Below are 21,791 nucleotides of genomic sequence, written 5' to 3'. Positions count from 1 at the left end.
TACAGGTGTGCACCACCATGCCCAGCTAATTTTTGTATTTTTAGTAGAGATGGGATTTCACCATGTTGGCCAGGATGGTCTCAATCTCTTGACCTTGTGAATGCCCCCGTTGGCCTTCCAAAGTGCTGGGATTACAGGCGTGAGCCACAGCACCCGGCCTCTTTTTATTTAAAAAATTTTTTATTTGTATATTTGTTTGCCACCCTGCCACATACACAACAGTTATCTTTATGGTTTTGTCAGAGCTGACGAAAGATGCCATATTCTGCTGTCATGAAATTTGCCCAGAAAAAATTGCACGTTCATATTCTTTTCAAGAAAATCTTGAGACTATTTTCTGGCCAGGCACGGTGGCTCACGTCTGTAATCCCAGCACTTTGGGAGGCCGAGGCGGGCAGATCACTTGAGGTCAGGAGCTAGAGACGAGCCTGGCCAACATGGTGAAACCCCGTCTAGACTAAAAATGAAAAAATGAGCCAGGCGTGATGGCACGTGCCTGTAATCCCAGCTACTCGGGAGGCTGAGGCAGGAGAATCGCTTAAACCCGAGAGGCGGAGGTTGCAGTGAGCTGAGATCGCGCCATTGCACTACAGTCTGGGTGACAGAGTGAGACTCCGTCTCAAAAAAAAAAAAAAGTTGCTCTCCGCAAATCCAGACAACAACAGAAAAGCATTTTCCAAAGTGTGTTCCTGTTAGAATAAGGTGACCATAAAATTTTTTTAAAAAACTATTTTCTATGAAATTTTGGTTCTCTTTTTCATTTGATTCACTCATACCCATGTTAGTTTCTTGAATTTTTATTCATCATCTCAGTTGACTAAAAAATTGAGTTTCAAGCTGTTTAATTTCTAATTTATCAGTCACCAAATTTATGAACTCTTACTGTATTCAAAGAACTATGGTAATTCAAACATTTCTTCCCACTGCCATTTCTTTCTCAGAAATTTTTCAGTGGCTTTTTATTGCTTGTAGAATAATAGCTTTAGAATGGGTGTCAAAGACATTTATAACCTGGCTCTCTTCCTTTCATTGTATCCCTCCCTTCATACCAAGTTTTGTCATATCACACAGTATTTTTTTAAATATACCTTACCTTCCTCTTTTTCAGAGTCACTTGCCATACATTTTCAGAAACTTGATATTGTAAATATCTAATTTTTTGTTCAGTCGATATTGTCTGTCTGAAATCTCACTCTCTTAATCTTTCAAAATACTACCCATACTTGTAGGTGCTTTTCAGATGGCATTTCTTCCTCAAGGTCTTTCACACGTACTCTAGTTTAGAATTCCGTTTGCATTCCTCTATGATCTGATAACATTTTGTTCATATGTCTGTTATAAATGCATTATTTTATTATAATTGGTTCTTTATATGTTACATTTCTCTTCCTTTACTACATAGTAAACTTCACAGCAGGAGTATATTCATCTAACATCCCACTCCCATCATAGTGTTTTATAAATAGCAAGTTTTCATAAAAGAGGATAATATTCCAAAAAGAAGGAATAGCAAAAGAAAAGATGCAGAAGTGGTCATGGTAATATTTTTAGAAAAATTCGAAAAGTAAAAGAAATAAAAGGTTTCAAAATACTTGACTATTTTTATAAACCAAATTAGTACATAACTGGAAAAACTGCCTGTGATCAAGTTTACAACAAGGGTGGTAGAGGAACCCTGGAGTAGCAGTTGTCATGTGGGAAGAATGCGTGGTTTTCTAAGCTGAATGCATTCTCATACTTGGATTTTTATCACTCATCTAAGGAAAACATCCTAATATTTTATAGTAACCATTCTAAAGTTTTATGCACAACAAATGCTTAGTTTCCTTATTAACTTACCAAACACTTGGTAATTTGTAATTAATCATGGTAGGATTTCAAACTAGAGAGGATCAAAATTTCTAGTTCTGGCTTTAAGCAGAATTCTCAGATAAGCTATATGGTAGCAGAATTTTATCTCAAATTTAGTAGTTTTTTTTTTATTATTAAATGAGAGGTAGATATAATAATAGATTATTAGAATACTCTAAGTTTTGAGTCTGACATTGACTTTTTTTAAAAATTTAAATTAATAGATCACAGTTGAAAACTTTGGTGCAACAGAAGTCAAAGAGCTGGTTCTAAATGGTGCAGACACAGCTGTTAACAAACAAAATCGGTAAGTGAATTTTAGCAGCAACAGTGGGAATAATAAGATTCAGTAGACATTTTCTTCTGTGTGTAGAAAATGTGTCACAACGCTAAGTTTTTACTCCAATAAAACTTTAATTTTGAGTGGTTAGTGAGGAAATAATCTGCCTTTTCCTCCTGAAATCCCTTGAAGACATTAAACAAAACAAAGAGAAGAGAAGGGAGAAGTGACAGCAGCAAACATTTCTGGAAGCCAGGAAACAGTAGTAACTAACTTTAGCAAACCAGAGAAAGCTGCAACATGAGATGGAAAAGAGGAGCCACGAAGCCAGCTGGATCACTTCACAAAACGAAAGTTTGGGTGCTGAGAACAAAACATACCTTTAGAAAATGTGTGGTGTTTGGGGAAATGCTAGAAACAGGACTCTTGTAAGAAGCAGTTAGAAACTAGTTTCCCATGCTAACATTGGGTTTAAAACAACAACAAAAGAAACTAGTTTCCCTTAGCACACCAGGAAGCTGGCAACTGCCCCTCTCCGGCCTGGGCAGGAAATTGGAAATTTACCTTCTGGAGAAATTGGACTGTGGATTTGAGGACACCTAGAGACTGCCACAGGCAAGGAGCTGAACTGAAAACAGGGAGATTAAGTGCTGAAAGTCTATCGCTGCCTCCTCCTTGGTACCGTATAGTGGTAGATCCTTTTCTGGGGAAACTGCCTAACATTTAAAATGTAAATCCATAGGCCGGGCACAGTGACTCACGCCTGCAATCACAGCAGTTTGGGAGGCTGAGGCGGTCAGATCATGAGGTCACGACAATGATACCATCCTGGCTAAAGCCGTGAAACCCCATCTTTACTAAAAATACAAAAAATTAGCTGGCCGTGGTGGCATGTGCCTGTAGGTCCAGCTACTTGGGAGGCTGAGGCAGAAGAACTGCTTGAACCCAGTGAGCTGAGATCGTGCCACTGTGCTCCATTCTGGGCGACAGAGCAAGGCTCCGTCTCAAAAAAAAAAAAAAAAAAAGTTAATTGATAGCCAAAGGTCAACAGACATTTACGGAAAGACCGAAACAGTCAAAAAGAATGGCAAGAAACCAGGAACCCTGCAGGTTGAAGGACAAAACGTCAGAGGAAACTGAAATCAGTATCCTCAGAATGATGCGTGACATCCAGATGGATACAATTAAAAATGGAAAAAAAAATTCATTTGAAAGAAATGGAATTAATGAAATCTGTCAAAGAAGATATTTTTTAAAAAATAAATAAACTTCCCAGAAATGAATGACATCCTTTCAAGATTGAAAACATGAGAAGTGGAAAAAAGATCAATACCAAGACAAGATGACAAGATACATGAAATTTCAAAATTTTCAAAGTCAAAGGGATCCTAAAACTGTCCAGAAAACCCACAGACCTAAGAATTAGTAACATCAGACCCTGGAATCAAAGAACACTGGAAGCTAGAAGACCAAAATTTTAGGAAAAAATTACTTTTAACTTAGAATTTTGTATCCACATTATCAAGTGTGTGAGTGTTTAAAAACATTTTCATACATGCACAGTCTCAGAGAATTTACTTCTGAAGCCTTTTTCTCAGGAAATTACTGGAGGATGTGTTCTATCTACCAAAACAAGGAATTAAACCAAGAAAGAGGAAGACACAGGATTAAAAAAGCAACAACAAACTACCAAGATTCACGCAAGCAAGGATTCTTTTTGAAGGATCAATAACTGTGTCGATTTAGAAAGCTAACAACCTGGGTTAGATCAAGAGGATGGAGGGCTCGAGTAGAGAAATGCAACTGATAGTACCTAATTTTTGAATGAATCTAGAGGAAATGGATATTTCTTTTGGAGAAGTTGGGGATGAATTAGCAAACTAAGGAAAATAGAAGTTCTTTTTAAGGGAAAAAGGGTAACCATAGAATACAGCTTAACTGTGAATAATATAGAAATGTTAACAAATATTGAACCAAAAATTGTTATATAAATACAATAGATGTGCAGGGGAGTAGAAAGTGAATGGGACAATTACATTAAAGATAAATCCAAACCACCACATTGAAATTTAAGGAATAACAGTAGAACTGTGTTGTTAGAAGCTTGAATGTAAATATCAGAAGGAATAGCAAAAAGAATTAACAAATAGTTGCCTTTGAATAGTGGGAATTTCTGGCAGAGAAGTGTTGGACAGAGAGTTTCTTTATTCTCTTCTATTTTGTTACAATTCTTTAATAATGGCTGTTGCCAGGGAATTGGTCCAAAGGATTATAATCCTAATTCTGCTACTTAGAAGCTTTATAACTTTAAATAAATTAGTTGATGTCTCAATGCCTTAGTGTCCTTCTCTGTTAAATGGAATGACAAATTGTACCTATTTCATGGGATGATTTTGAGGACTAGATGAGACAATATTTTAAGATACTTAGAATAAGACCTAGCACATGTAGTGCTCAGTAAATGTTGGCTGTTAGGATTGTTACTATTTGATGTTTTAAACTCTTGATATGTCTTACTTTGATAAAAATAAAGCTGTTTTTAAAATGATGTGAAAAAATTTTAGGTCCTAGATATCCTTGTTTTGAAAGAAAATTTGGTTTTGAAAGGCGGTTTACCATTATTCCTATTGCAGAATCATCCTTTATTACTTGGAAGATGAAGATATAAAATAGTGAAATCTTCTAGTACCCATTCTCATTATTTGTTTGACCAGATAGCATCATAAAATGTTGTGGCTAGCAAAACAAAACAAATTGAATAAGATCGTGGTTCAAATTCAGGGGTTAAAGGGGCTTCCTTTTTTTCTTTACAGTTTCCTTTTGTATCATAAGAGGTAGAAGAGAATCAGAAGTGATTGTGTATGTATTCAGATATACATTTGAAAAGAAACTACACTTGTACGCTTTAATGATTATCCGAAAAGAATGCTTAGTATCCTCTCTCAGGCATTTGTTAAAGTAAATGTTGTTCAGATTCCTTGGAACCCACGGAAAAGAAGGCTATAGTTTGTCAAATGATCTGAATCCCAAAGCTCTTATATTTTCATCACCTATTGTTTGTAACAGATCATTCCTTTTAGGGATGCATGTGACTTGATATATATAAATTCTCAATAACTTGTAAATATTTTAAAATTATTTTCATAGCCATTCACATTATTCTGCCCATTAGGAAATGACATTTTTTCCAATAGGAATAGCCTAAGAATAACTGAATGCCTCATGGATATAGCTGATTTTTATATGGAAAGAATAATAGCTTTTTTCATAATGACTTTGGTTTTGTCCTGTTTGAACCCTACTCATACGTTCTCAGTTTCGTATATATGTAGCAGAAATTGTAGGAGCACTTGAAGTTTTAATGACTACATTATGGATTCTTCATAAATGATTTTTATAATCTGTACATGTGTGCTTTTTCATTTCTAGACAAGAGTTTGTTGATGCTTATGTGGATTACATATTCAATAAATCAGTGGCTTCCTTATTTGATGCTTTTCATGCGGGCTTTCATAAGGTCTGTGGAGGAAAAGTCCTTCTGCTCTTTCAGCCTAATGAACTACAAGCAATGGTCATTGGAAATACAAATTATGATTGGAAGGAACTGGAAAAGGTAGGGGAAAACTAATCTCTGATATTGTTTAAATGGAAAGGCTCATATGTGGAAGTCTTGCCTTTTTATGTATTATTTTTTGTTTTATACACTTTATTACTACCATTTTACAGGAAAGCACTCTACCCTTCTTGGCCCACAATGAATGGATTTTTGAACTGTGTATGAATTAGACACTACTATAATTGGTGGTATTGATATAGAAAACTCATCTGGCCAGGCACAGTGGCTCTCACCTATAATCCCAGCACTTTGGGGCGCTTAGGCGGGAGGATCACTTGAGGCCAGGAGTTCAACAGCAGCCTGGGGAACATAGCGAGACTTCATCTCTAAAAATAACTTAGGCCAGGCGCGGTGGCTTACATCTGTAACCCCAGGACTTTGGGAGGCCAAAGTGGGTGGATCACCTGAGGTCAGGAGTTCAAGACCCACCTGGCCTACATGGTGAAACCCTGTCTTTACTAAAAATACAAAAATTAGCTGGGCGTGGTGGCATGTGCCTGTAATCCCAGCTACTCAGGAGGCTGAGGCAGGAGAATCTCTTGAACCTGGGAGGCGGAGGTTGCAGTGAACTGAGATTGTGCCACCGTACTCCAGCCTGGGCAACAGAGCAAGGCTCTGTCTCAAAAAAAAAAAAAAAAAAAAAAAAGTTAAGTAAATAAAAATAGATAAAAATAATTTTTAAAATTATCCAGATGTGGTAGCAAACACCTGTGGTCCTACCTGTGGGAGGCTGGGGTGGGAGAATCTCTTGATCCCGGGTGGTTGAGGCTGCAGTGAGCCATGATTATACCACTGCACTCGAGCCTGGATGACAGAGCAGGAGCCTGTCTGTCTCAAGAAAAGAAAAATGTCATCTGTGACACAGCTGGGTAGAAGCCCTAACCAAGCCGGGCATGGTGGCTCACACCTGTAATTCCAACACGTTGGGAGACTGAGGCAGGTGGATCACCTGAGATCAGGAGTTCCAGGCCAGCCTTGCCAACGTGTTGAAACCCTGTCTCTACTAAAAATACAAAAATTAGCCGGGTGTAGTAATCCCAGCTACTTGGGAGGCTGAGGCAGGAGAATTGCTTCAACCTGGGAGGCGGAGGTTGCAGTGAGCCAAGATCACGCCACTGCACTCTCCGAAAAAACAAAAAGCCCTAGCCAAAAGTGAATGGGTTTTCGTTCTGCCTCAGTCCTAGGAAAACCATTATGAAATGCAGTTGTGATGCTTAAAAATTTTTGTTTCCTTTTTTTCTGATTAGTCTCAGTGTTACATTTTTTAGCAGAGTAATTATCAAATATTGATTCTGATAAACATTTAATAGAAAGTGCTACCCGGGTGCAGTGGCTCATGCCTGTAATGCCAGCACTTTGGGAGGCCGAGGTGGGCAGATCACGAGGTCAAGAGATCAAGACCATCCTGGCCAACCAATATAGTGAAACCCCATCTCTACTAAATATACAAAAATTTGGGCATAGTCTTGCACGCCTGTAGTGCCAACTACTCGGGAGGCTGAGGCAGGGGAATCGATTGAACCTGGGAAGCAGAGGTTGCAGTGAGCCAAGATCATGCCATTGCACCCCAGCCCAGTCAACAGAGCAAGACTCCATCTCAAAAAAAAGAGAAAGTGCTAAGTTAAGCTAGGCATGGTGTCTCACACCTGTAATCCTAGCAATTTGGGAGGCTGAGGCAGGCAGATCCCTTGAGGCCAGGAGTTGGAGACCAGCCTGGCCAACATGGTGAAACCCCATCTCTACTAAAAATACAAAAATTAGCCAGGTGTGGTGGCGCACTCCTGTAATACCAGCTACTTGGGAGGCTGAGACACAAGAATCACCTGAACCCAGGAGGCAGAGTGACAGAAAGTGCAAGGTTAGATCAGCTTTGAGGAAGATATATACGAAGTTAATCTGCTGATTTTCTATCTTTATAATGTACCATCCTCTGATTTATGCATTTATAATTAGATACTGTATACCTAATAAGATGACTAACATAAAAAAGTAGAGCTAGCACTTACCTACTTTTTATGTCAGTCATCTTAATAGGCGCAAAGCATGAACATTTGTACATTGCCGATGGGGATACAAAATGGTACAGTCACTTTGGAAACAGTGGCGGTTTCTTATAAAGTTAAACATACATTTGCTATATGACCTAGCAGTCCTACTCTCAGGTATTAAATTATGTTCACACAAAAATCTGTAAACAAAGGGGACAGAGTTTCAGTTTTACTAGATGAAAAGAATTCTGGAGATGGATGGTGGCACAACCTTGTGAATGTAGTTAATGCTACTGAAGTGTACACTTAAAATGGTTAAGATGTAAACTTTATGGTATGTGTGTTTTACCTTAACTTTTAAATACTTTTTTTTTTTTAATTTGCAAATGAGTAAAAAAACGAAACAACCTAGATGTCCTTCAGTGGGTGAATGGGTGAACCTACTACAGTGTACCTATTCAGCAGAATAACTACTAAGTGTTAAAAAGAAATGCACAGCTGGGCGTGGTGTCTCACACCTTTAATCCTGGCACTTTGGGAGGCTGAGGTTGGCAGATCTCTTGAGCCCAGGGGTTCGAGACCAGCCTGGACAACATGATGAAACCCCCTCTCTACAAAAAATACAAAAATTGGCCCTTTATGGTGGCGTGCACCCATAGTCCCAGCTACTCCGGAGGCTAAGGTGGGAGGATCCCTTGAGCCCGGGAGGTAGAGGCTGCAGTGAGCCCTGACTGTACTCTGACGTAGGCAACAAAGCAAGACCCTGTCTCAAAAAAGAAAAAAAAGCACTGTTGGTACATGCAACAACTGGATGAATCTGAGGCTTTATGCTGAGTGAAAGAAGCCAATTTCAAATGGTTGCATACCGTATGGTTCCATTTATGTGACATTCTTGAAAAGATAAAAAATTATAGTGAACAGAGACTAGGGGTTGAGTGGGAGGGTCTGACTTCAGAGGAGGTAGCACAAGAGACATCTAAGCATAACAGTGATGGGACTGTTCAGTATCCTAATTGTGGCAGTGGTTACACAAATCTGCATATGTGCTTAGAACTTATAGAACTATATACACACCAGTATATAGCCAGTTTTATTGTGTAGTCATTTAAGGAATAAGATTTTAAGAATAATTAGGGCTTCTAATTAAACATTATGGAATAAACATGTCTGCTCCCTCCCAAAAATCTCACTAGAATGACAGAAAAGGAATAAAAATGGTAATATACACACCAAAAACTAAAAAATAAAAATGCAATGAACAAGAGAAGAAATAGTTTTGGAAGACAGAAGGTAAGGAGATAAATTGATGAGTGACTTAGAGCAGAGGAAAACTGAATTCTAAGCCTCCAGAGGGACAGGATTGTCAGGAGGCAACTCTTTTTTGTTGTTGTTGTTTTGAGATGGAGTCTCGCTCTGTCACCCAGGCTGGAGTGCAGTGGTGCGATCTTGGCTCACTGTAACATCCGCCTCCCAAGTTCAAGCGATTCTTCTGCCTCAGCTTCCCAAGTATGGAACTACAGGCATGCCACTATGCCCGGCTGATTTTTTTATTTTTTTAGTAGAGACAGGGTGTCACCATATTGGCCAGGCTGGTCTCGAACTCCTGACATCATGGTCCGCCTGGCCTGAGGCAACTCATTGTATATCCTAGAATCTGAAAGGCTCAAGAATTGGTATACCATGTTACCCTTAATAGCAGGGATGAGGGTTGGACTAAGGGCAACAGAATTACTTTAAAGTCATTTTAAAGAATAATTGGACCATTCATGTCCCCCTTTCTACCCAGCAAAAGACAGCTTGGGAGAGAGGCTTTACAATTTGGGAAACCAGGTAAAACTGAGGATGCCACACAGCTGGTAACTGGGTGTAAATCCTTCAGGAAGAAGACTGAAGGTTCCTGTGTGGTAGTAAATTGATCTGCTCAAGAGAAGAAGCCTGTAGATACTAACTTTGAGGGGTCCTCCAGTGGAAATGGACTCCACCTCTAATCACCTTAAAATGAAAATGATACGACAGCTTCTCGTCACCCTTTAGATCCTACACAATTTGTCCCTCCTTGCTTCATCTCCTGTTGTCGTTCCTCTCACTCTGCCTCAGCCTTATTAACCTCCTTGCTGAGCCTAGAACCCTCCAGACACGTTCCAGTCTTAGGGTGTTTCTGTTTCCTTTTCCATGTGCCTGGAATTCTCTTCCCCTGATAATCCCAAAAGATTCTTGCTCTCGCTTCCTTTACGTGTTTGTACCTTATCAGAGACCTTCCCTGGATAACTGATCTAAAATTGCAAACCCCTCTCCTGCACATGTATCCTGTCTCCCCTCGCTGTTTTATTTTGCTACTTTGGATCTGACATAATTTTACTTAGGTTGCTCCTTCCCCCGACCACAATGTAAGTACCGTGAGAGCAGAATTTTTGCCTCTTTGTTCGCTGCTGTATTCCCAGCACCTAGGAGAGCACTCAGTAAGTACTTGAAACCTTGCCTGAAGTGATAATTGATGTAAGTGTTCATTCAGTTAAAACAGGACATCTTAAAAAGTATATTGTAGCGTCCGGGCGCGGTGGCTCACGCCTGTAATCCCAGCACTTTGGGAAGCTGAGGCAGGCGGATCATGAGGTCAGAAGATCGAGACTATCCTGGCCAACATAGTGAAACCCCCGTCTCTACTAAAAATATGAAAATTAGCTGGGTGTGGTGGTGCGTACCTGTAATCCCAGCTACTCAGGAGGCTGAGGCAAGAGAATCGCTTGAACCTGGGAGGGAGAGGTTGCAGTGAGCCAAGATTGCACCACTGTACTCCAGCCTGGTGACAGAGCAAGACTCCATCTCAAATATATGTATATATATTATAGTGTATTTATACTTATAACACTTTGATTTCTTCTGTCGTATATCTGATTCATTACAATTTTAGTGATTATGATTTGGAGCTTTAAATGTTCTTTCTTGACCAGGACATGTGTGCACATTTTTACCAAACCATTTAGAGATTTAAAAGGAAAAAAAAAAAAATTTTAGCCATCCTCTTTTCCTTCCCCACTAACATGCTCACAGTTTAATAAATTGAGTGCTAGAATTAAAACTGCTTTCTTCAAACTTGCTTGCAATTAACAGCAAATATTTTGCAGATCTGAATTATTGAGAGTTCAGTGATTAAGATAAATCATGGCTACAAATAAGGAGAGTCCAAAATTCAAGAGGCCCAGTAGCAAGTATTTATTCTCTACTGTATGCCTGATAATGTGCAACTGAAACTATGCAAGAGATTGAGGAGGGGGCAGGAAATAAGATAGAGACATGGTCTTTGCCCTAATAAGGGAGCTAGAAATTAAATACTTTATACACAGTTTTGATGAATACAATGAAAAAGAATTTAGTGAGTGGTACATAAGGAGGAACCTAATCTAGGCTAGATGAATCTGGGAACGCCTCTCACTAGATAGTAAGCTCCGCAAGGCTAAGTGAGGATTCTGTTCACTGAGGTTTTCCCAGGGCCAAAAACATTGACTAAAACTCATATTTGTTGGATCAATCAATGAATGAATTAGATGGCATTTAATCTGAGCCCTAAAAGAGTAAAAATTAGCCTGATGACCAAAGAAGAAAGGATGTGTCTGAGTGGTGTAGGCTGAGGAAACAGTACGTCCAAAGGACCTGATGCATCTGAAGAACTGAAAGTTAAGGCCAATTGTGGCTGGATAAGAACAGTTCACAATGTAAACTATTTCGTCTCTGCTTCCTACCACCTTCTCTCTTAGTACTAATTTTTTTTTGGGTGGGGGGCAGTGGGGATGGAATTTCGCTCTTGTTGACCAGGCTGGAGTGCAGTGGCGCAGTCTCGGCTCACTACAACCTCTGCCTCCCGGGTTCAAGCAATTCTCCTGCCTCAGCCTCCCCCACGTAGCTGGGATTACAGGCATGTGCCACCACGCCCAGCTAATTTTTGTATTTTTAGTAGAGATGGGGTTTCACCATGTTGGCCAGGCTGGTCTGGAGCTCCTGACCTCAAGTGATCCACCTGCCTCGGCCTCCCAAAGTGCTGGGATTACAGGCGTGAGCCACCACGCCTGGCCAGTACTAATATTTTTGAAAGGGGAGATATATTACCCCAAAACTTACTGGCTTCAAATTACCTCAAAACTTATTGGCTTCAAAATAACAATGAAACTTTGTTGTTTTATAGTTTCTGTGGGTCAGGAATTCAGGAGTGGCTTAGCTGAGTAGTTTGGGCTCAAGGTTCCCTCATGAAGTTGCAGTCAGAATATTGGCTGGCGCTATAGTTGTCTAAAAGCATGGTTAAGGATAGAGATTCACTTCCAAGGTGGCTTACTCACCTGACTGTTGGCAGGGATCTCAGTATAGTACCATGAGTACTTCTCTTCATATAGGGATGTTTGAATATCCTCATAAAATGACAGCTGGTTCCCCCCAGAGTGAGTGAACCAGAAGAAGGGCTGAAGCCATAGAGGTTTTTGTTTGTTTGTTTTGTTTTTGTTTGAGACAGAGTCTTGCTCTGTCACCCAGGCTGGAGTACAGTGGTGCGATCTCGGCTCACTGCAAGCTCTGCCTCCTGGGTTCACGCCATTGTCCCGCCTCAGCCTCCCCAGCAGCTGGCACAACAGGCGCAGACTACCACGTCTGGCTAACTTTTTTTTGTATTTTTAGTAGAGACAGGGTTTCACTGTATTAGCCAGGATGGTCTCGATCTCCTGACCTTGTGATCCGCCCGCCTCCACCTCCCAAAGTGCTGGGATTACAGGAGTGAGCCACCGTGCCCAGCCATAGAGGTTTTTTTTATGATTTAGTCTCAGAAGTCATACGTTCCTTATATTCACAATGTCCTTATTACACACGGGCATGAATACCAGGAGGCAGTGCTCACTGGTGGCCATCTTGTAAACTACCTCAGAAAATTTTTAGTGTCGCTTAGTACCATATTTTTAAAAGGAGAGATAAATTTTAATGTTTGACTTCTGTTCATGAATACAGAAAAAGGAAATTTTCTGATTATCACAGATAATTCCATGTCAAACTTTTAATGGTCCTACAACATTATTTTAGTAATTCTAGTTTCTCTTTATTTTACTTTTGAAGATGATAGTATGATCCTATCATGTTATTTGAAGTGCTGGGAAAGATTTCTGGTGATTCTTACGTATTTCTTCTTCACCTGGAACTAATAACTTCAAATTGTAAATGTCCAGGAAACAGTGGGCAATCCACTGAATTGCACGAGTTTCAAACTCCTGGACCATGTTAGCTTTATGTGCTAATATATTAGCCAGTGTGTCCCTTCATACTAATAAAAGATTATGTTGTTTTTAGAATACAGAATACAAAGGGGAATATTGGGCAGAACATCCTACGATAAAAATTTTTTGGGAAGTATTTCACGAATTACCATTGGAAAAGAAGAAGCAGTTTCTGTGTAAGTATTTCTAATTAGTTGTATACTTTATGAGTCTGGAATCTAATTATGGTATTATTCCAAAGTCCTGTTTTTAATCTTCAAGTAATTTTTTTGAAAAAGAACTGATCTGCACTCTTCAGTACATGTATTTTCTTATTTCAAAGGCTAAATTCAGTTTGCCTCCAAAATAGCATTGATTCATTCTATGAAGTAAAACAGAAGCTAACTTGGAAATGAAAGCAAACTATAGCTATGTTACAGTTACAATAAACTGGTTACAATAAACTAGGATTGTAGAACTCCTTTTAGATTTCTAAAAAGATCTCTGGAGTATAGTCATCCTTTGGCATACATTGGGGGATTGGTTCCAAGACCTCCCTGCCAAGGATACCCAAATCCAATATACGCTCAAGTTTCTTATATAAATTGGCATCGTATTTGCATATAACCTATGCATCCTTATACTTTCAGTCATCTCTAGATTAGTCATGTGCCACATAATGACTTTTCAGTGAACGAGAGACCACATATATGATAGTGGTCCCTTAAGATTATAATACCTTATAATAACCTACTGTACCTTTACTGTGTTTAGATACACAGATACCTACTGTTATGTTACAGTTACCTACAGAAATCAGTACAGTACCATGCTGTACAGGTTTGTAGCCTGGGAGCAGTAGGACTGTATCACGTAACCTAGGTGTGTAGTAGACTGTACTGTCTAGGTTGTGTAAATATATGATATTTACACAATGAAATCGCCTAATGATGCATTTCCCAGAACATATCCTCCTCATTGACACATGAATATACCTGTATTAATACCTCATACAAAGTAAATGCTATGTAAATAGTTGTTATACTGTATTGTTGAGGGACCAGTGTGAAGGAAAAAAGTTGACATACTCAGTGCAGTCACAAGCAGCCAGTTTTTGAAAATATTTTCCATTTGCAGTTGGTTGAATCCATGGATACACAATTCACAGATATGGAGGGCCAACTGTATTGCTCTTTTCTCTGTTTGGTCTTCATTTTCTTTTTGCTTCAAGACTAAAACTTTGGCAATTTCTATATAAAATAAAGCTTTTTCAGGCTTTAGTTCCCTCATTTATAACTGATGCCTGAGTATCTTTCTTCTGTTAAAGTCTGTATTCTAATTGAAATTTGGCTTATTTTTAAAGTTGTCAGAATTTATGTGTCCAAATCAGTGACATTTCCTTTGATACTCCTGCTGTTGCCAAGAATGTTTTAGCAATCTCTCCGAGAATCTTGGTCAAATTCTTCTGCATGTCATAAGGATGAGAAATCACTACTCTTTAAGAGTGTTTTGAGCCTGGGCAACATGGCAAAACCTCATCTCTACAAAAATTAGCCCTGGGCTTGGTGACACGCACCTATGCTCCCAGCTACTCCAGAAGCCGAGGTGAGAGGATTGCTCGAGCCCAGGCAGTCGAGGCTGCACTCCAGCCTAGGCAACTGAGCAAGGCTCGTCTCAAAAAAAAAAAATGATTTGAATTTTGGCTGCCCATTATAAATTTCTGATTAAAAAAAAAAAAATAAAACAGAAATGAAGCAAATAGAAAAAGAAATCATAATCAAAACTGCATTTTTATTTGGTTTGTCAACTAGTTCTAAATGGCTTTTTCCAAAAAAGGGCTCTCAAAATGTTTTGGCAATGACAATACTTATCAAACATGTATTAAGCACTTCCTTTGTGCCAGTATTAAGATTATACTTTTAAAGAAAAAATATTGTGAATGAGCAATTAGAATGTGTCTCAAAAAACTTGTCTTCCACAAATTAGGGAGTAAGTTAACACATTAGAGCAGATGTTAATGTGAAGCTCTGCTGTAGTGACTGTACAAAATATGACTTGCTACTTTTTGTTTTGAAGTGGTTGACTGAATGGTTTCTTTCTTGGCAGTATTTTTGACAGGTAGTGATCGCATTCCTATTCTTGGTATGAAGAGTCTGAAACTAGTCATCCAGTCAACAGGAGGTGGTGAGGAATATCTCCCAGTTTCCCATACTTGTTTTAATCTTCTGGATCTTCCAAAATATACAGATAAAGAAACTCTACGCTCTAAACTGATCCAAGCTATTGATCACAATGAAGGCTTCAGTTTAATATAACTTTGGAGTTCAACTATTCAGTTTAGTGCAAAAGCATTAAACTATTTGTGTTTTTCTTGTGGTGATGAATTCAGCAAGGTGACAGAGGTACTATTATAATTCTTACTTGCAGAATGTTCAATCTACGAGTGTTCATGGAAGTCAAAACATTAAAGGAAAATGAACAAACTGTTAATATTATTGTACAGAACCATGGATTTTTTTGACCATCTTCCAATAAACATAACAAGTATTGTGAATACATTAAAGTTCTACTAACATGAGTTTTAAGAGTTTGCATATTTCAGAAATGATCTGGTGTGAGTGCATGGAAATATTGCTTAATTTTTCTTCAATCATTGAGTGAAAAACCTTTAACTTTGGCCTGCAATAGTCATTTCATTATTTTTTCATTTTGTAAATAATGTTAAGTTTTGTAATAAAATAGTTATGTTCTGATACCAGTACAGTTTCTATGGTTGTAATTGAACTTGAGCAGACTTTGAGGTTAAAAATTATGATTTAAATCTTACTCTGAAACTCTATAAAAAGAAAAAAAAGGTAGCATGGTGGAAACACGATCTTTTTTTTGCTAGAATGTCTTTGTGCAAACCTAAATCACAAATAGGGAATATACTACATAACCTGCAGTTCTTCTCTCTTTTGTGAATCCTGACATGACATGCTGATAGATGGGGGATTGTTGATCAGAGAACTTATTAATATTTAGTACTGGAAGAACTCTGTCTCCACAGTTGCCAGTAATAGAAAGAAACATTAGCTACTATGAGCACCAATCACTGGGTTATAGCTTTCAAAAGTATTGATGCTGCAGGGCTTTAGAGCTATTTCCTTGAATTTAAGAAACAAATCTTAACGGTTTTATGGTGCTGATGCTTAGTTATCTCATGCCATTAAATTGTAAAAGTGAGTTGATGCAATACCTGTGACTTTCTGCTAGAATGCAAATATTTATTTTTTAAATTTATTTTAAAATGCCGTGAAAACTGTTTAATAAAGATTTATTGTTTTAATATTTAAACTTTCAGTGGTTCTCATATAAGAGTCAAAATTTTTCAAAAAGAGGGATGGCTCAGGGAAGGTCTCTTAAATTTCAGATTGCTTTCTATTCCCATACGAATTTATAGAGGTCCGCAGTCTCTTAACCTGTAATTCTAAAATCTAAAAAAACTGAAAATATTGTCATCTCTCACTTTGCAGAAAAACCTGATCTGAATTGTTGAAGCTATTTATGGTATTCACTAAATAAGACTATGACCCCTGTGGGTGCTTTAAAAAATTCTTTAAAATTCGTAATTCCAAAATGCAAATAAGCCCAAGGGGTTGGATGAGGGGTTGTGGACCTGTACTTTTCAGTAGGTCAACTTAAGAAACTATTGGCGAACCATGGAACTCTTCTATAGATAGAAGCACTAAAACAATGTTCTCACCTAAGGTACTTTTCCTCAAAGTAGTGGCATTCTTCCCCATGAGAATGTCTCCACGTACCTGATATTATACCATATTCCCTGTTCGTCCACTCCTTGAGGTAGTAATTCTTTGAATCAAAAACATGTCAGATGCTGTTTCTCAATAGTAGTAACCTTTGTATATTATGAAGCCGATCTGTGAAATAGCAGGCACTTTGGATTAATAGTTCCATGAACAAATACTGTAACAAGAGAATAGCATCTCATCCGGGAGCACATTGTACAAAGCTTAATTTGGGGACACTTCCTCCCTGTTACTCTAGACTATGATACAGTGTATTAATTAACAGCAAGGAGATTCATGGTGGAAAGTTAAAATACCATTGAAGATTTCTGAAATTGCCATTTACTTTTAAAAAACAAGAAAAGTCCCGAGCTTTGTAGATAAGAGCAGCAAAGCTGCAGATCATTTGCTAAATTGTAGGGACTTTGATTATTGAGTTGGCTAAATACTTAAGTATTTGGCCTCCACACATCTATTTGTAAGGTACAAATATATAGTGTGTTTGTAGCTCTCCTGTCTTAAGTCATTCAAGCTAGTAGCCATTGTTCAGGATGATTAAGACAGCAGAACCAAGACATTCCTTTCAATTAAAAGGAAATAAAAACCAGAATGCAGGCTGGACGTGGTGGCTCACACCTGTAATCCCAGCACTTGGAAGACTTGAGGCGGGCAGATGGCTTGAGTCTAGGAGTTCGAGACCAGCCTGGCTAACACGGTGAAACCCCATCTCTACTAAAAATACAAAAAAATTAGCCGGGCATAGTGGCGGGATTTCACCATGTTGGCCGGGCTGGTCTCAAACTCCTGACCTCAGGTGATCTGCCCACCTAGGCCTCCCAGAGTGCTGGGATTTCAGGTGTGAGCCACAGCACCTGACCAAGTTACACATACATTTTAAGGGGAACACTGCTGGCCTCTTCAAGAGTACTTTCTCCCTCAAAATAAGTAGGTTCTCAGGTCAGCCTCAAAAAGTTGATACCAAATGTCGTCTGTAGTCTTTGGACTTAAAAGACCTGGCATCCAAGAACAGATTTTCAGTTAACCCAGCCTTTGTATCACATGGATTTTCACTATCCACCACTTCCTGTTCTCTCTCGAATCCCAAACTTCTGGTCCTTTATCATAGGACATTGTCACATCCTTCTTAGGCCCTGCCCTGCCTTTTCCCCACGTTTTACTTGCTCAGGCCTCTAGCCTAAAATGGTTGAAATAGTTCTGAAATGCTTGGTGGTGATGCATCACCTGCTACGATCAGCACCATCAGTGTTTGCAAGTACTGGTCTGGTGAGACTAATATAATAAACTGAATGAAGAAATGTAGTATGAGAAAGAAAGCATCTAATACTATAGCATTCGAAGCTGTACAAATTCTGCAAGATTTAAAAATTATATACCTTAAACAATGTAAGTTAACAGAAAAAAGTCAAATGACAGTTTTAATAGACTTTAAAACAGTGTACAAGTAAAAAAACACTGGTTTTGTATTTCAAAAGTTGAAGGAAGATATCCAGTCATTAAACAGTCTACAAAACATATGCCAGTAGATTACATAAAAGACTATGTACAATATAAAAAGAGCTGAAAACAGTCTTCACTGTAAAAATAATTTAAAACAAACTTTTCAATTTAAAATATTATCTATAGCACAAACACATCATGCAAATGGAAAACTAAATATACTGCATTCTTTAGTGTAGCCAAATAAATTCAGATTCAGACATCTTTTAAGTAGGGAAATGGCCATTCAAATACGATTTTTTTTCTCTGGCAGTAATGGTCCTAGCTGGGTATTTTATGCATAAAGAACAGCTATATTTCAAACCCTTTTTATTGTAATAAATACTAAAGCAACAGAGGAATACTTTATTAATTTGGGAGTAATGTTCAAAAATGGTCTGAAAAATAAATGCTTACGGTGCAATTTCATAAAGTATGAACTTCTTGAAAGACTAGAAGCTTTTGCAGCTGAGAAAGTTGATCTCTAGTTTTAAGGCAGGCTAAGCTTTTAAATAAAGATAAATTATAAGAACTAGTTTCATTCATTAACTATTCTGCTATTACAAGTTACATCATGTTCATCTCCATAATACTAGGCTAGCAGTTTGGTATTTAACACCAAATCCTCCCAATGGAAGGAGACATGTACTTTCTGGCTGAGTTATAATTAACATCTTATTACTTTGGAACTGTAATCAGGGGCCTGTTGCTCTCCTCATTAATGGAAAACAGCAGTCCAAAATATTACACTCTCCCCAGTAGAAGTACCATTATTATAGATTCGGAAAGGCTTTGCATATTCACATTTTGGCAGTTTAATACTTGTGGAAAAGATCAATGCAAGCTCTACCACAGTGATAGGTATTTAAACAACAATGGCAAATATTTCAAAACTAAGGGGATCCAGGCAGGCACTATTGTTTCTAAAGCAACTGAAACATTTCCAAAGCATTTATTTGTTTTTCAGGTTAGTTTTATGAGCCAATATAGACATTACTACATGTCCACAGGAAGTACAAAAGCCATCTTCATTTGAACATAAATACAATAATCCTGAAATTCTTAGCACCAAGTATTACTTTTAAAAGTAAAGACAACCGAGTGCCCTCCCACCTATTGTCGACTTCCTTCTACTCACATTGCATGTCATTTGAGATTTTAAAAAGTTAGCTGCCACAAGTTTTGGAAAATGCCAGTGTTTAAAAATAAGTAATTGTGTTAAAGAATCAAAAGTTTAGAGTTAACAGATTTTGAGTACTTCAAACCATTCAATGTTACAAAGAAAAGTGAAAATACCATTCTTTGGTCTAGATAAGCTGTTCCCTTTACATTAATTTAACATTCCGATGGCTTTTTGAAAACTTTAAAAATGTTGAAACTCACTAGACAAAAACAAAAATTATATATACATATGAATTTATCATACAAATGAATCTTTAAAAGAAAGTTAGTCTTGACCAACAGCTGATTAAAGATACTTAGTACCTTTTTTTTAAAAAAAAAAAAAAGTTAGTGTTGAATTTGTACAAGTACAGAAATAATGAAGTTAAAAATTATCCATGAAAAACAATCTATTTTACCAATCTATAAATATTACCTTTCTGGTTTCCTTGCTCTATAGAGTTCACAAGTAAACATTCATTTTGACATGCTAAAGTTCCTAATGCTGGTGGAACAATTCCTGTACCTGCACAATTATTACACTATGATTTGTTTGATGGATAGTTCATGTCTGTTACTTCCTGTTTCATAGATATAGCTTCATTAATTGCCTCTTGATCATCTCCATCAGTCCCAAATCCAGCTCCTCCAGCTCTCTCTGGAATATCAGGCTCATCTTCTAAGCCATTGTAGAATTCTTCAATTTCACTTTCATCCTCCATGGGTTCTTCTAAACTTGGACTCTGGCATGTCCCACTATCACTGTTACTGCCACAAGAACTAGAGGACAAGACGTCATCTTCAGAGTCTGAATATACCTCAGCGCCATGGAAAATGTAACGATTTGGTGGCAAAAACAGATACTGATTACCTGAAATATAATGATGAAAACGTTACTTTCAGTTTTCTAAGTCTGAGCAGTCTGGAATGAAGTGTGGGTACCAGCTCTGCCTTTTATAAGTGTCCTTATGAAAGACTACCATTAGTGTTTAAAAACAACTGGGAGGCCATGATGTGCCTGCAGTTCCAGCTACTCAGGAGGATGAGGCGGGTGGACTGCTTGAGCCCAGGAGTTCAAGGGCCAGCCTAGGCAACACAGTGATGGCCTGTCTCTTAAAAATTAAATACAAGCAATACACTTAGTCCTGGGTTCAAATCTTAGTTCTGCCATTTATTATATCTTTGCAAATTTGTAAGTGTACCTCTGTGCCTCAATTTCCTCATCTAGAGAATGAAATAAATTTTCACAACCCTATGAAGGAGGGAAGTGTGAAAAATGTAGAGAACCATATTCAATAAAGGTTATTTCGGCCGGGCACGGTGGCTCAAGCCTGTAATCCCAGCACTTTGGGAGGCCGAGACGGGTGGATCACGAGGTCAGGAGATGGAGACCATCCTGGCTAACACGGTGAAACCCCGTCTCTACTAAGAAATACAAAAAACTAGCCGGGCGAGGTGGCGGGCACCTGTAGTCCCAGCTACTTGGGAGGCTGAGGCCGGAGAATGGCGTGAACCCGGGAGGCGGAGCTTGCAGTGAGCTGAGATCCGGCCACTGCACTCCAGCCTGGGCTACAGAGTGAGACTCCGTCTCAAAAAAAAAATAAATAAATAAAGGTTATTTCACCAATTATTTTAAAAAGATTTGATGAAAATGAAGTATCCAGCCCAGCCTACATTAGATACCCAATTTGTGTTCATTAAGCAACTTCTCTAAAGCACACAGGCTTTTAAAGCATCTTCATTAACTATTTTCATTTAACTTTTTTCTGATTTTAAACCTAAAATATTGTCAATAATGTAATCACCACAAATTCATAGTGTAGTCTGTAGACACTGAATCTACAGTATCACCTGTGAATCTAAATTTAGATTCACTCGAGATCTCAGGCCCCATGAGCCACCTACTGATTCAGAATGTGTGTGTATATACACATACAGTCTAAGATGCTTTTGAAGTCCTGTAAGATGTAATCTGAATCCATGAATACCAATAAAGTTCTTTCTAGAGCACACCAAATCAATCCTAGCTTGGCCATTTGGGGTTTAAGTGAAAGAGTAGGATCCCTAAAAACTGATGGAAAAGTTTTCTACCCTTGAATTCACAGTATGTCCCTAACTTAACATCTCTTTTCACACATAATAAATGTAATATTTATTGTACCGTATCCCAGACTAATTCACAAAAGCCTGGTTACCACACTGGTAGGTGGCAAACCTAAAGTTCTCTCCAAAGTGGCTCTCAAACTTTTTTATACTGCATCATGACCCAGTTCTCACCCTGACTACAACCTGTGTGACAATTCTGACCTGAATCCCTGAAATTTATTTCACAGTCCACTACAAATCACTGTGAAAACCACTTATTTCCCTCTATTACAACAG

General features: G+C 38.3%; 2 protein-coding genes across 13 annotated transcripts in view; one reads left to right on the top strand and one right to left on the bottom strand.

The window, feature by feature from the left end:
• Positions 1–18,370, top strand: part of LOC105466126 (HECT and RLD domain containing E3 ubiquitin protein ligase 4) — a 153,895-nt gene extending 135,525 nt beyond the window's left edge. For all 11 annotated transcript variants that reach the window (XM_071069628.1, XM_011715102.2, XM_011715103.2 and 8 more), the window contains 4 exons: positions 2,076–2,158; positions 5,561–5,744; positions 13,058–13,160; positions 15,070–18,370. In XM_071069628.1, the coding sequence (XP_070925729.1) occupies positions 2,076–2,158; positions 5,561–5,744; positions 13,058–13,160; positions 15,070–15,278 (579 nt within the window). In that variant the 3' untranslated portion in view covers positions 15,279–18,370. The remainder of the gene's footprint in view (positions 1–2,075; positions 2,159–5,560; positions 5,745–13,057; positions 13,161–15,069) is intronic.
• Positions 18,209–21,791, bottom strand: part of LOC105466131 (sirtuin 1) — a 35,941-nt gene continuing 32,358 nt past the window's right edge. For both annotated transcript variants that reach the window (XM_011715116.3, XM_024788031.2), the window contains one exon: positions 18,209–20,280. In XM_011715116.3, coding sequence (XP_011713418.1) covers positions 19,952–20,280 — 329 coding nt within the window. In that variant the 3' untranslated portion in view covers positions 18,209–19,951. The remainder of the gene's footprint in view (positions 20,281–21,791) is intronic.

Source organism: Macaca nemestrina, chromosome 9 (assembly GCF_043159975.1).
Source record: "Macaca nemestrina isolate mMacNem1 chromosome 9, mMacNem.hap1, whole genome shotgun sequence".
Taxonomy (NCBI): Eukaryota; Metazoa; Chordata; class Mammalia; order Primates; family Cercopithecidae; genus Macaca; species Macaca nemestrina.
The sequence above is the reverse complement of the archived record's forward strand: the minus strand, read 5'-3'. Positions and strand labels throughout refer to the sequence as shown.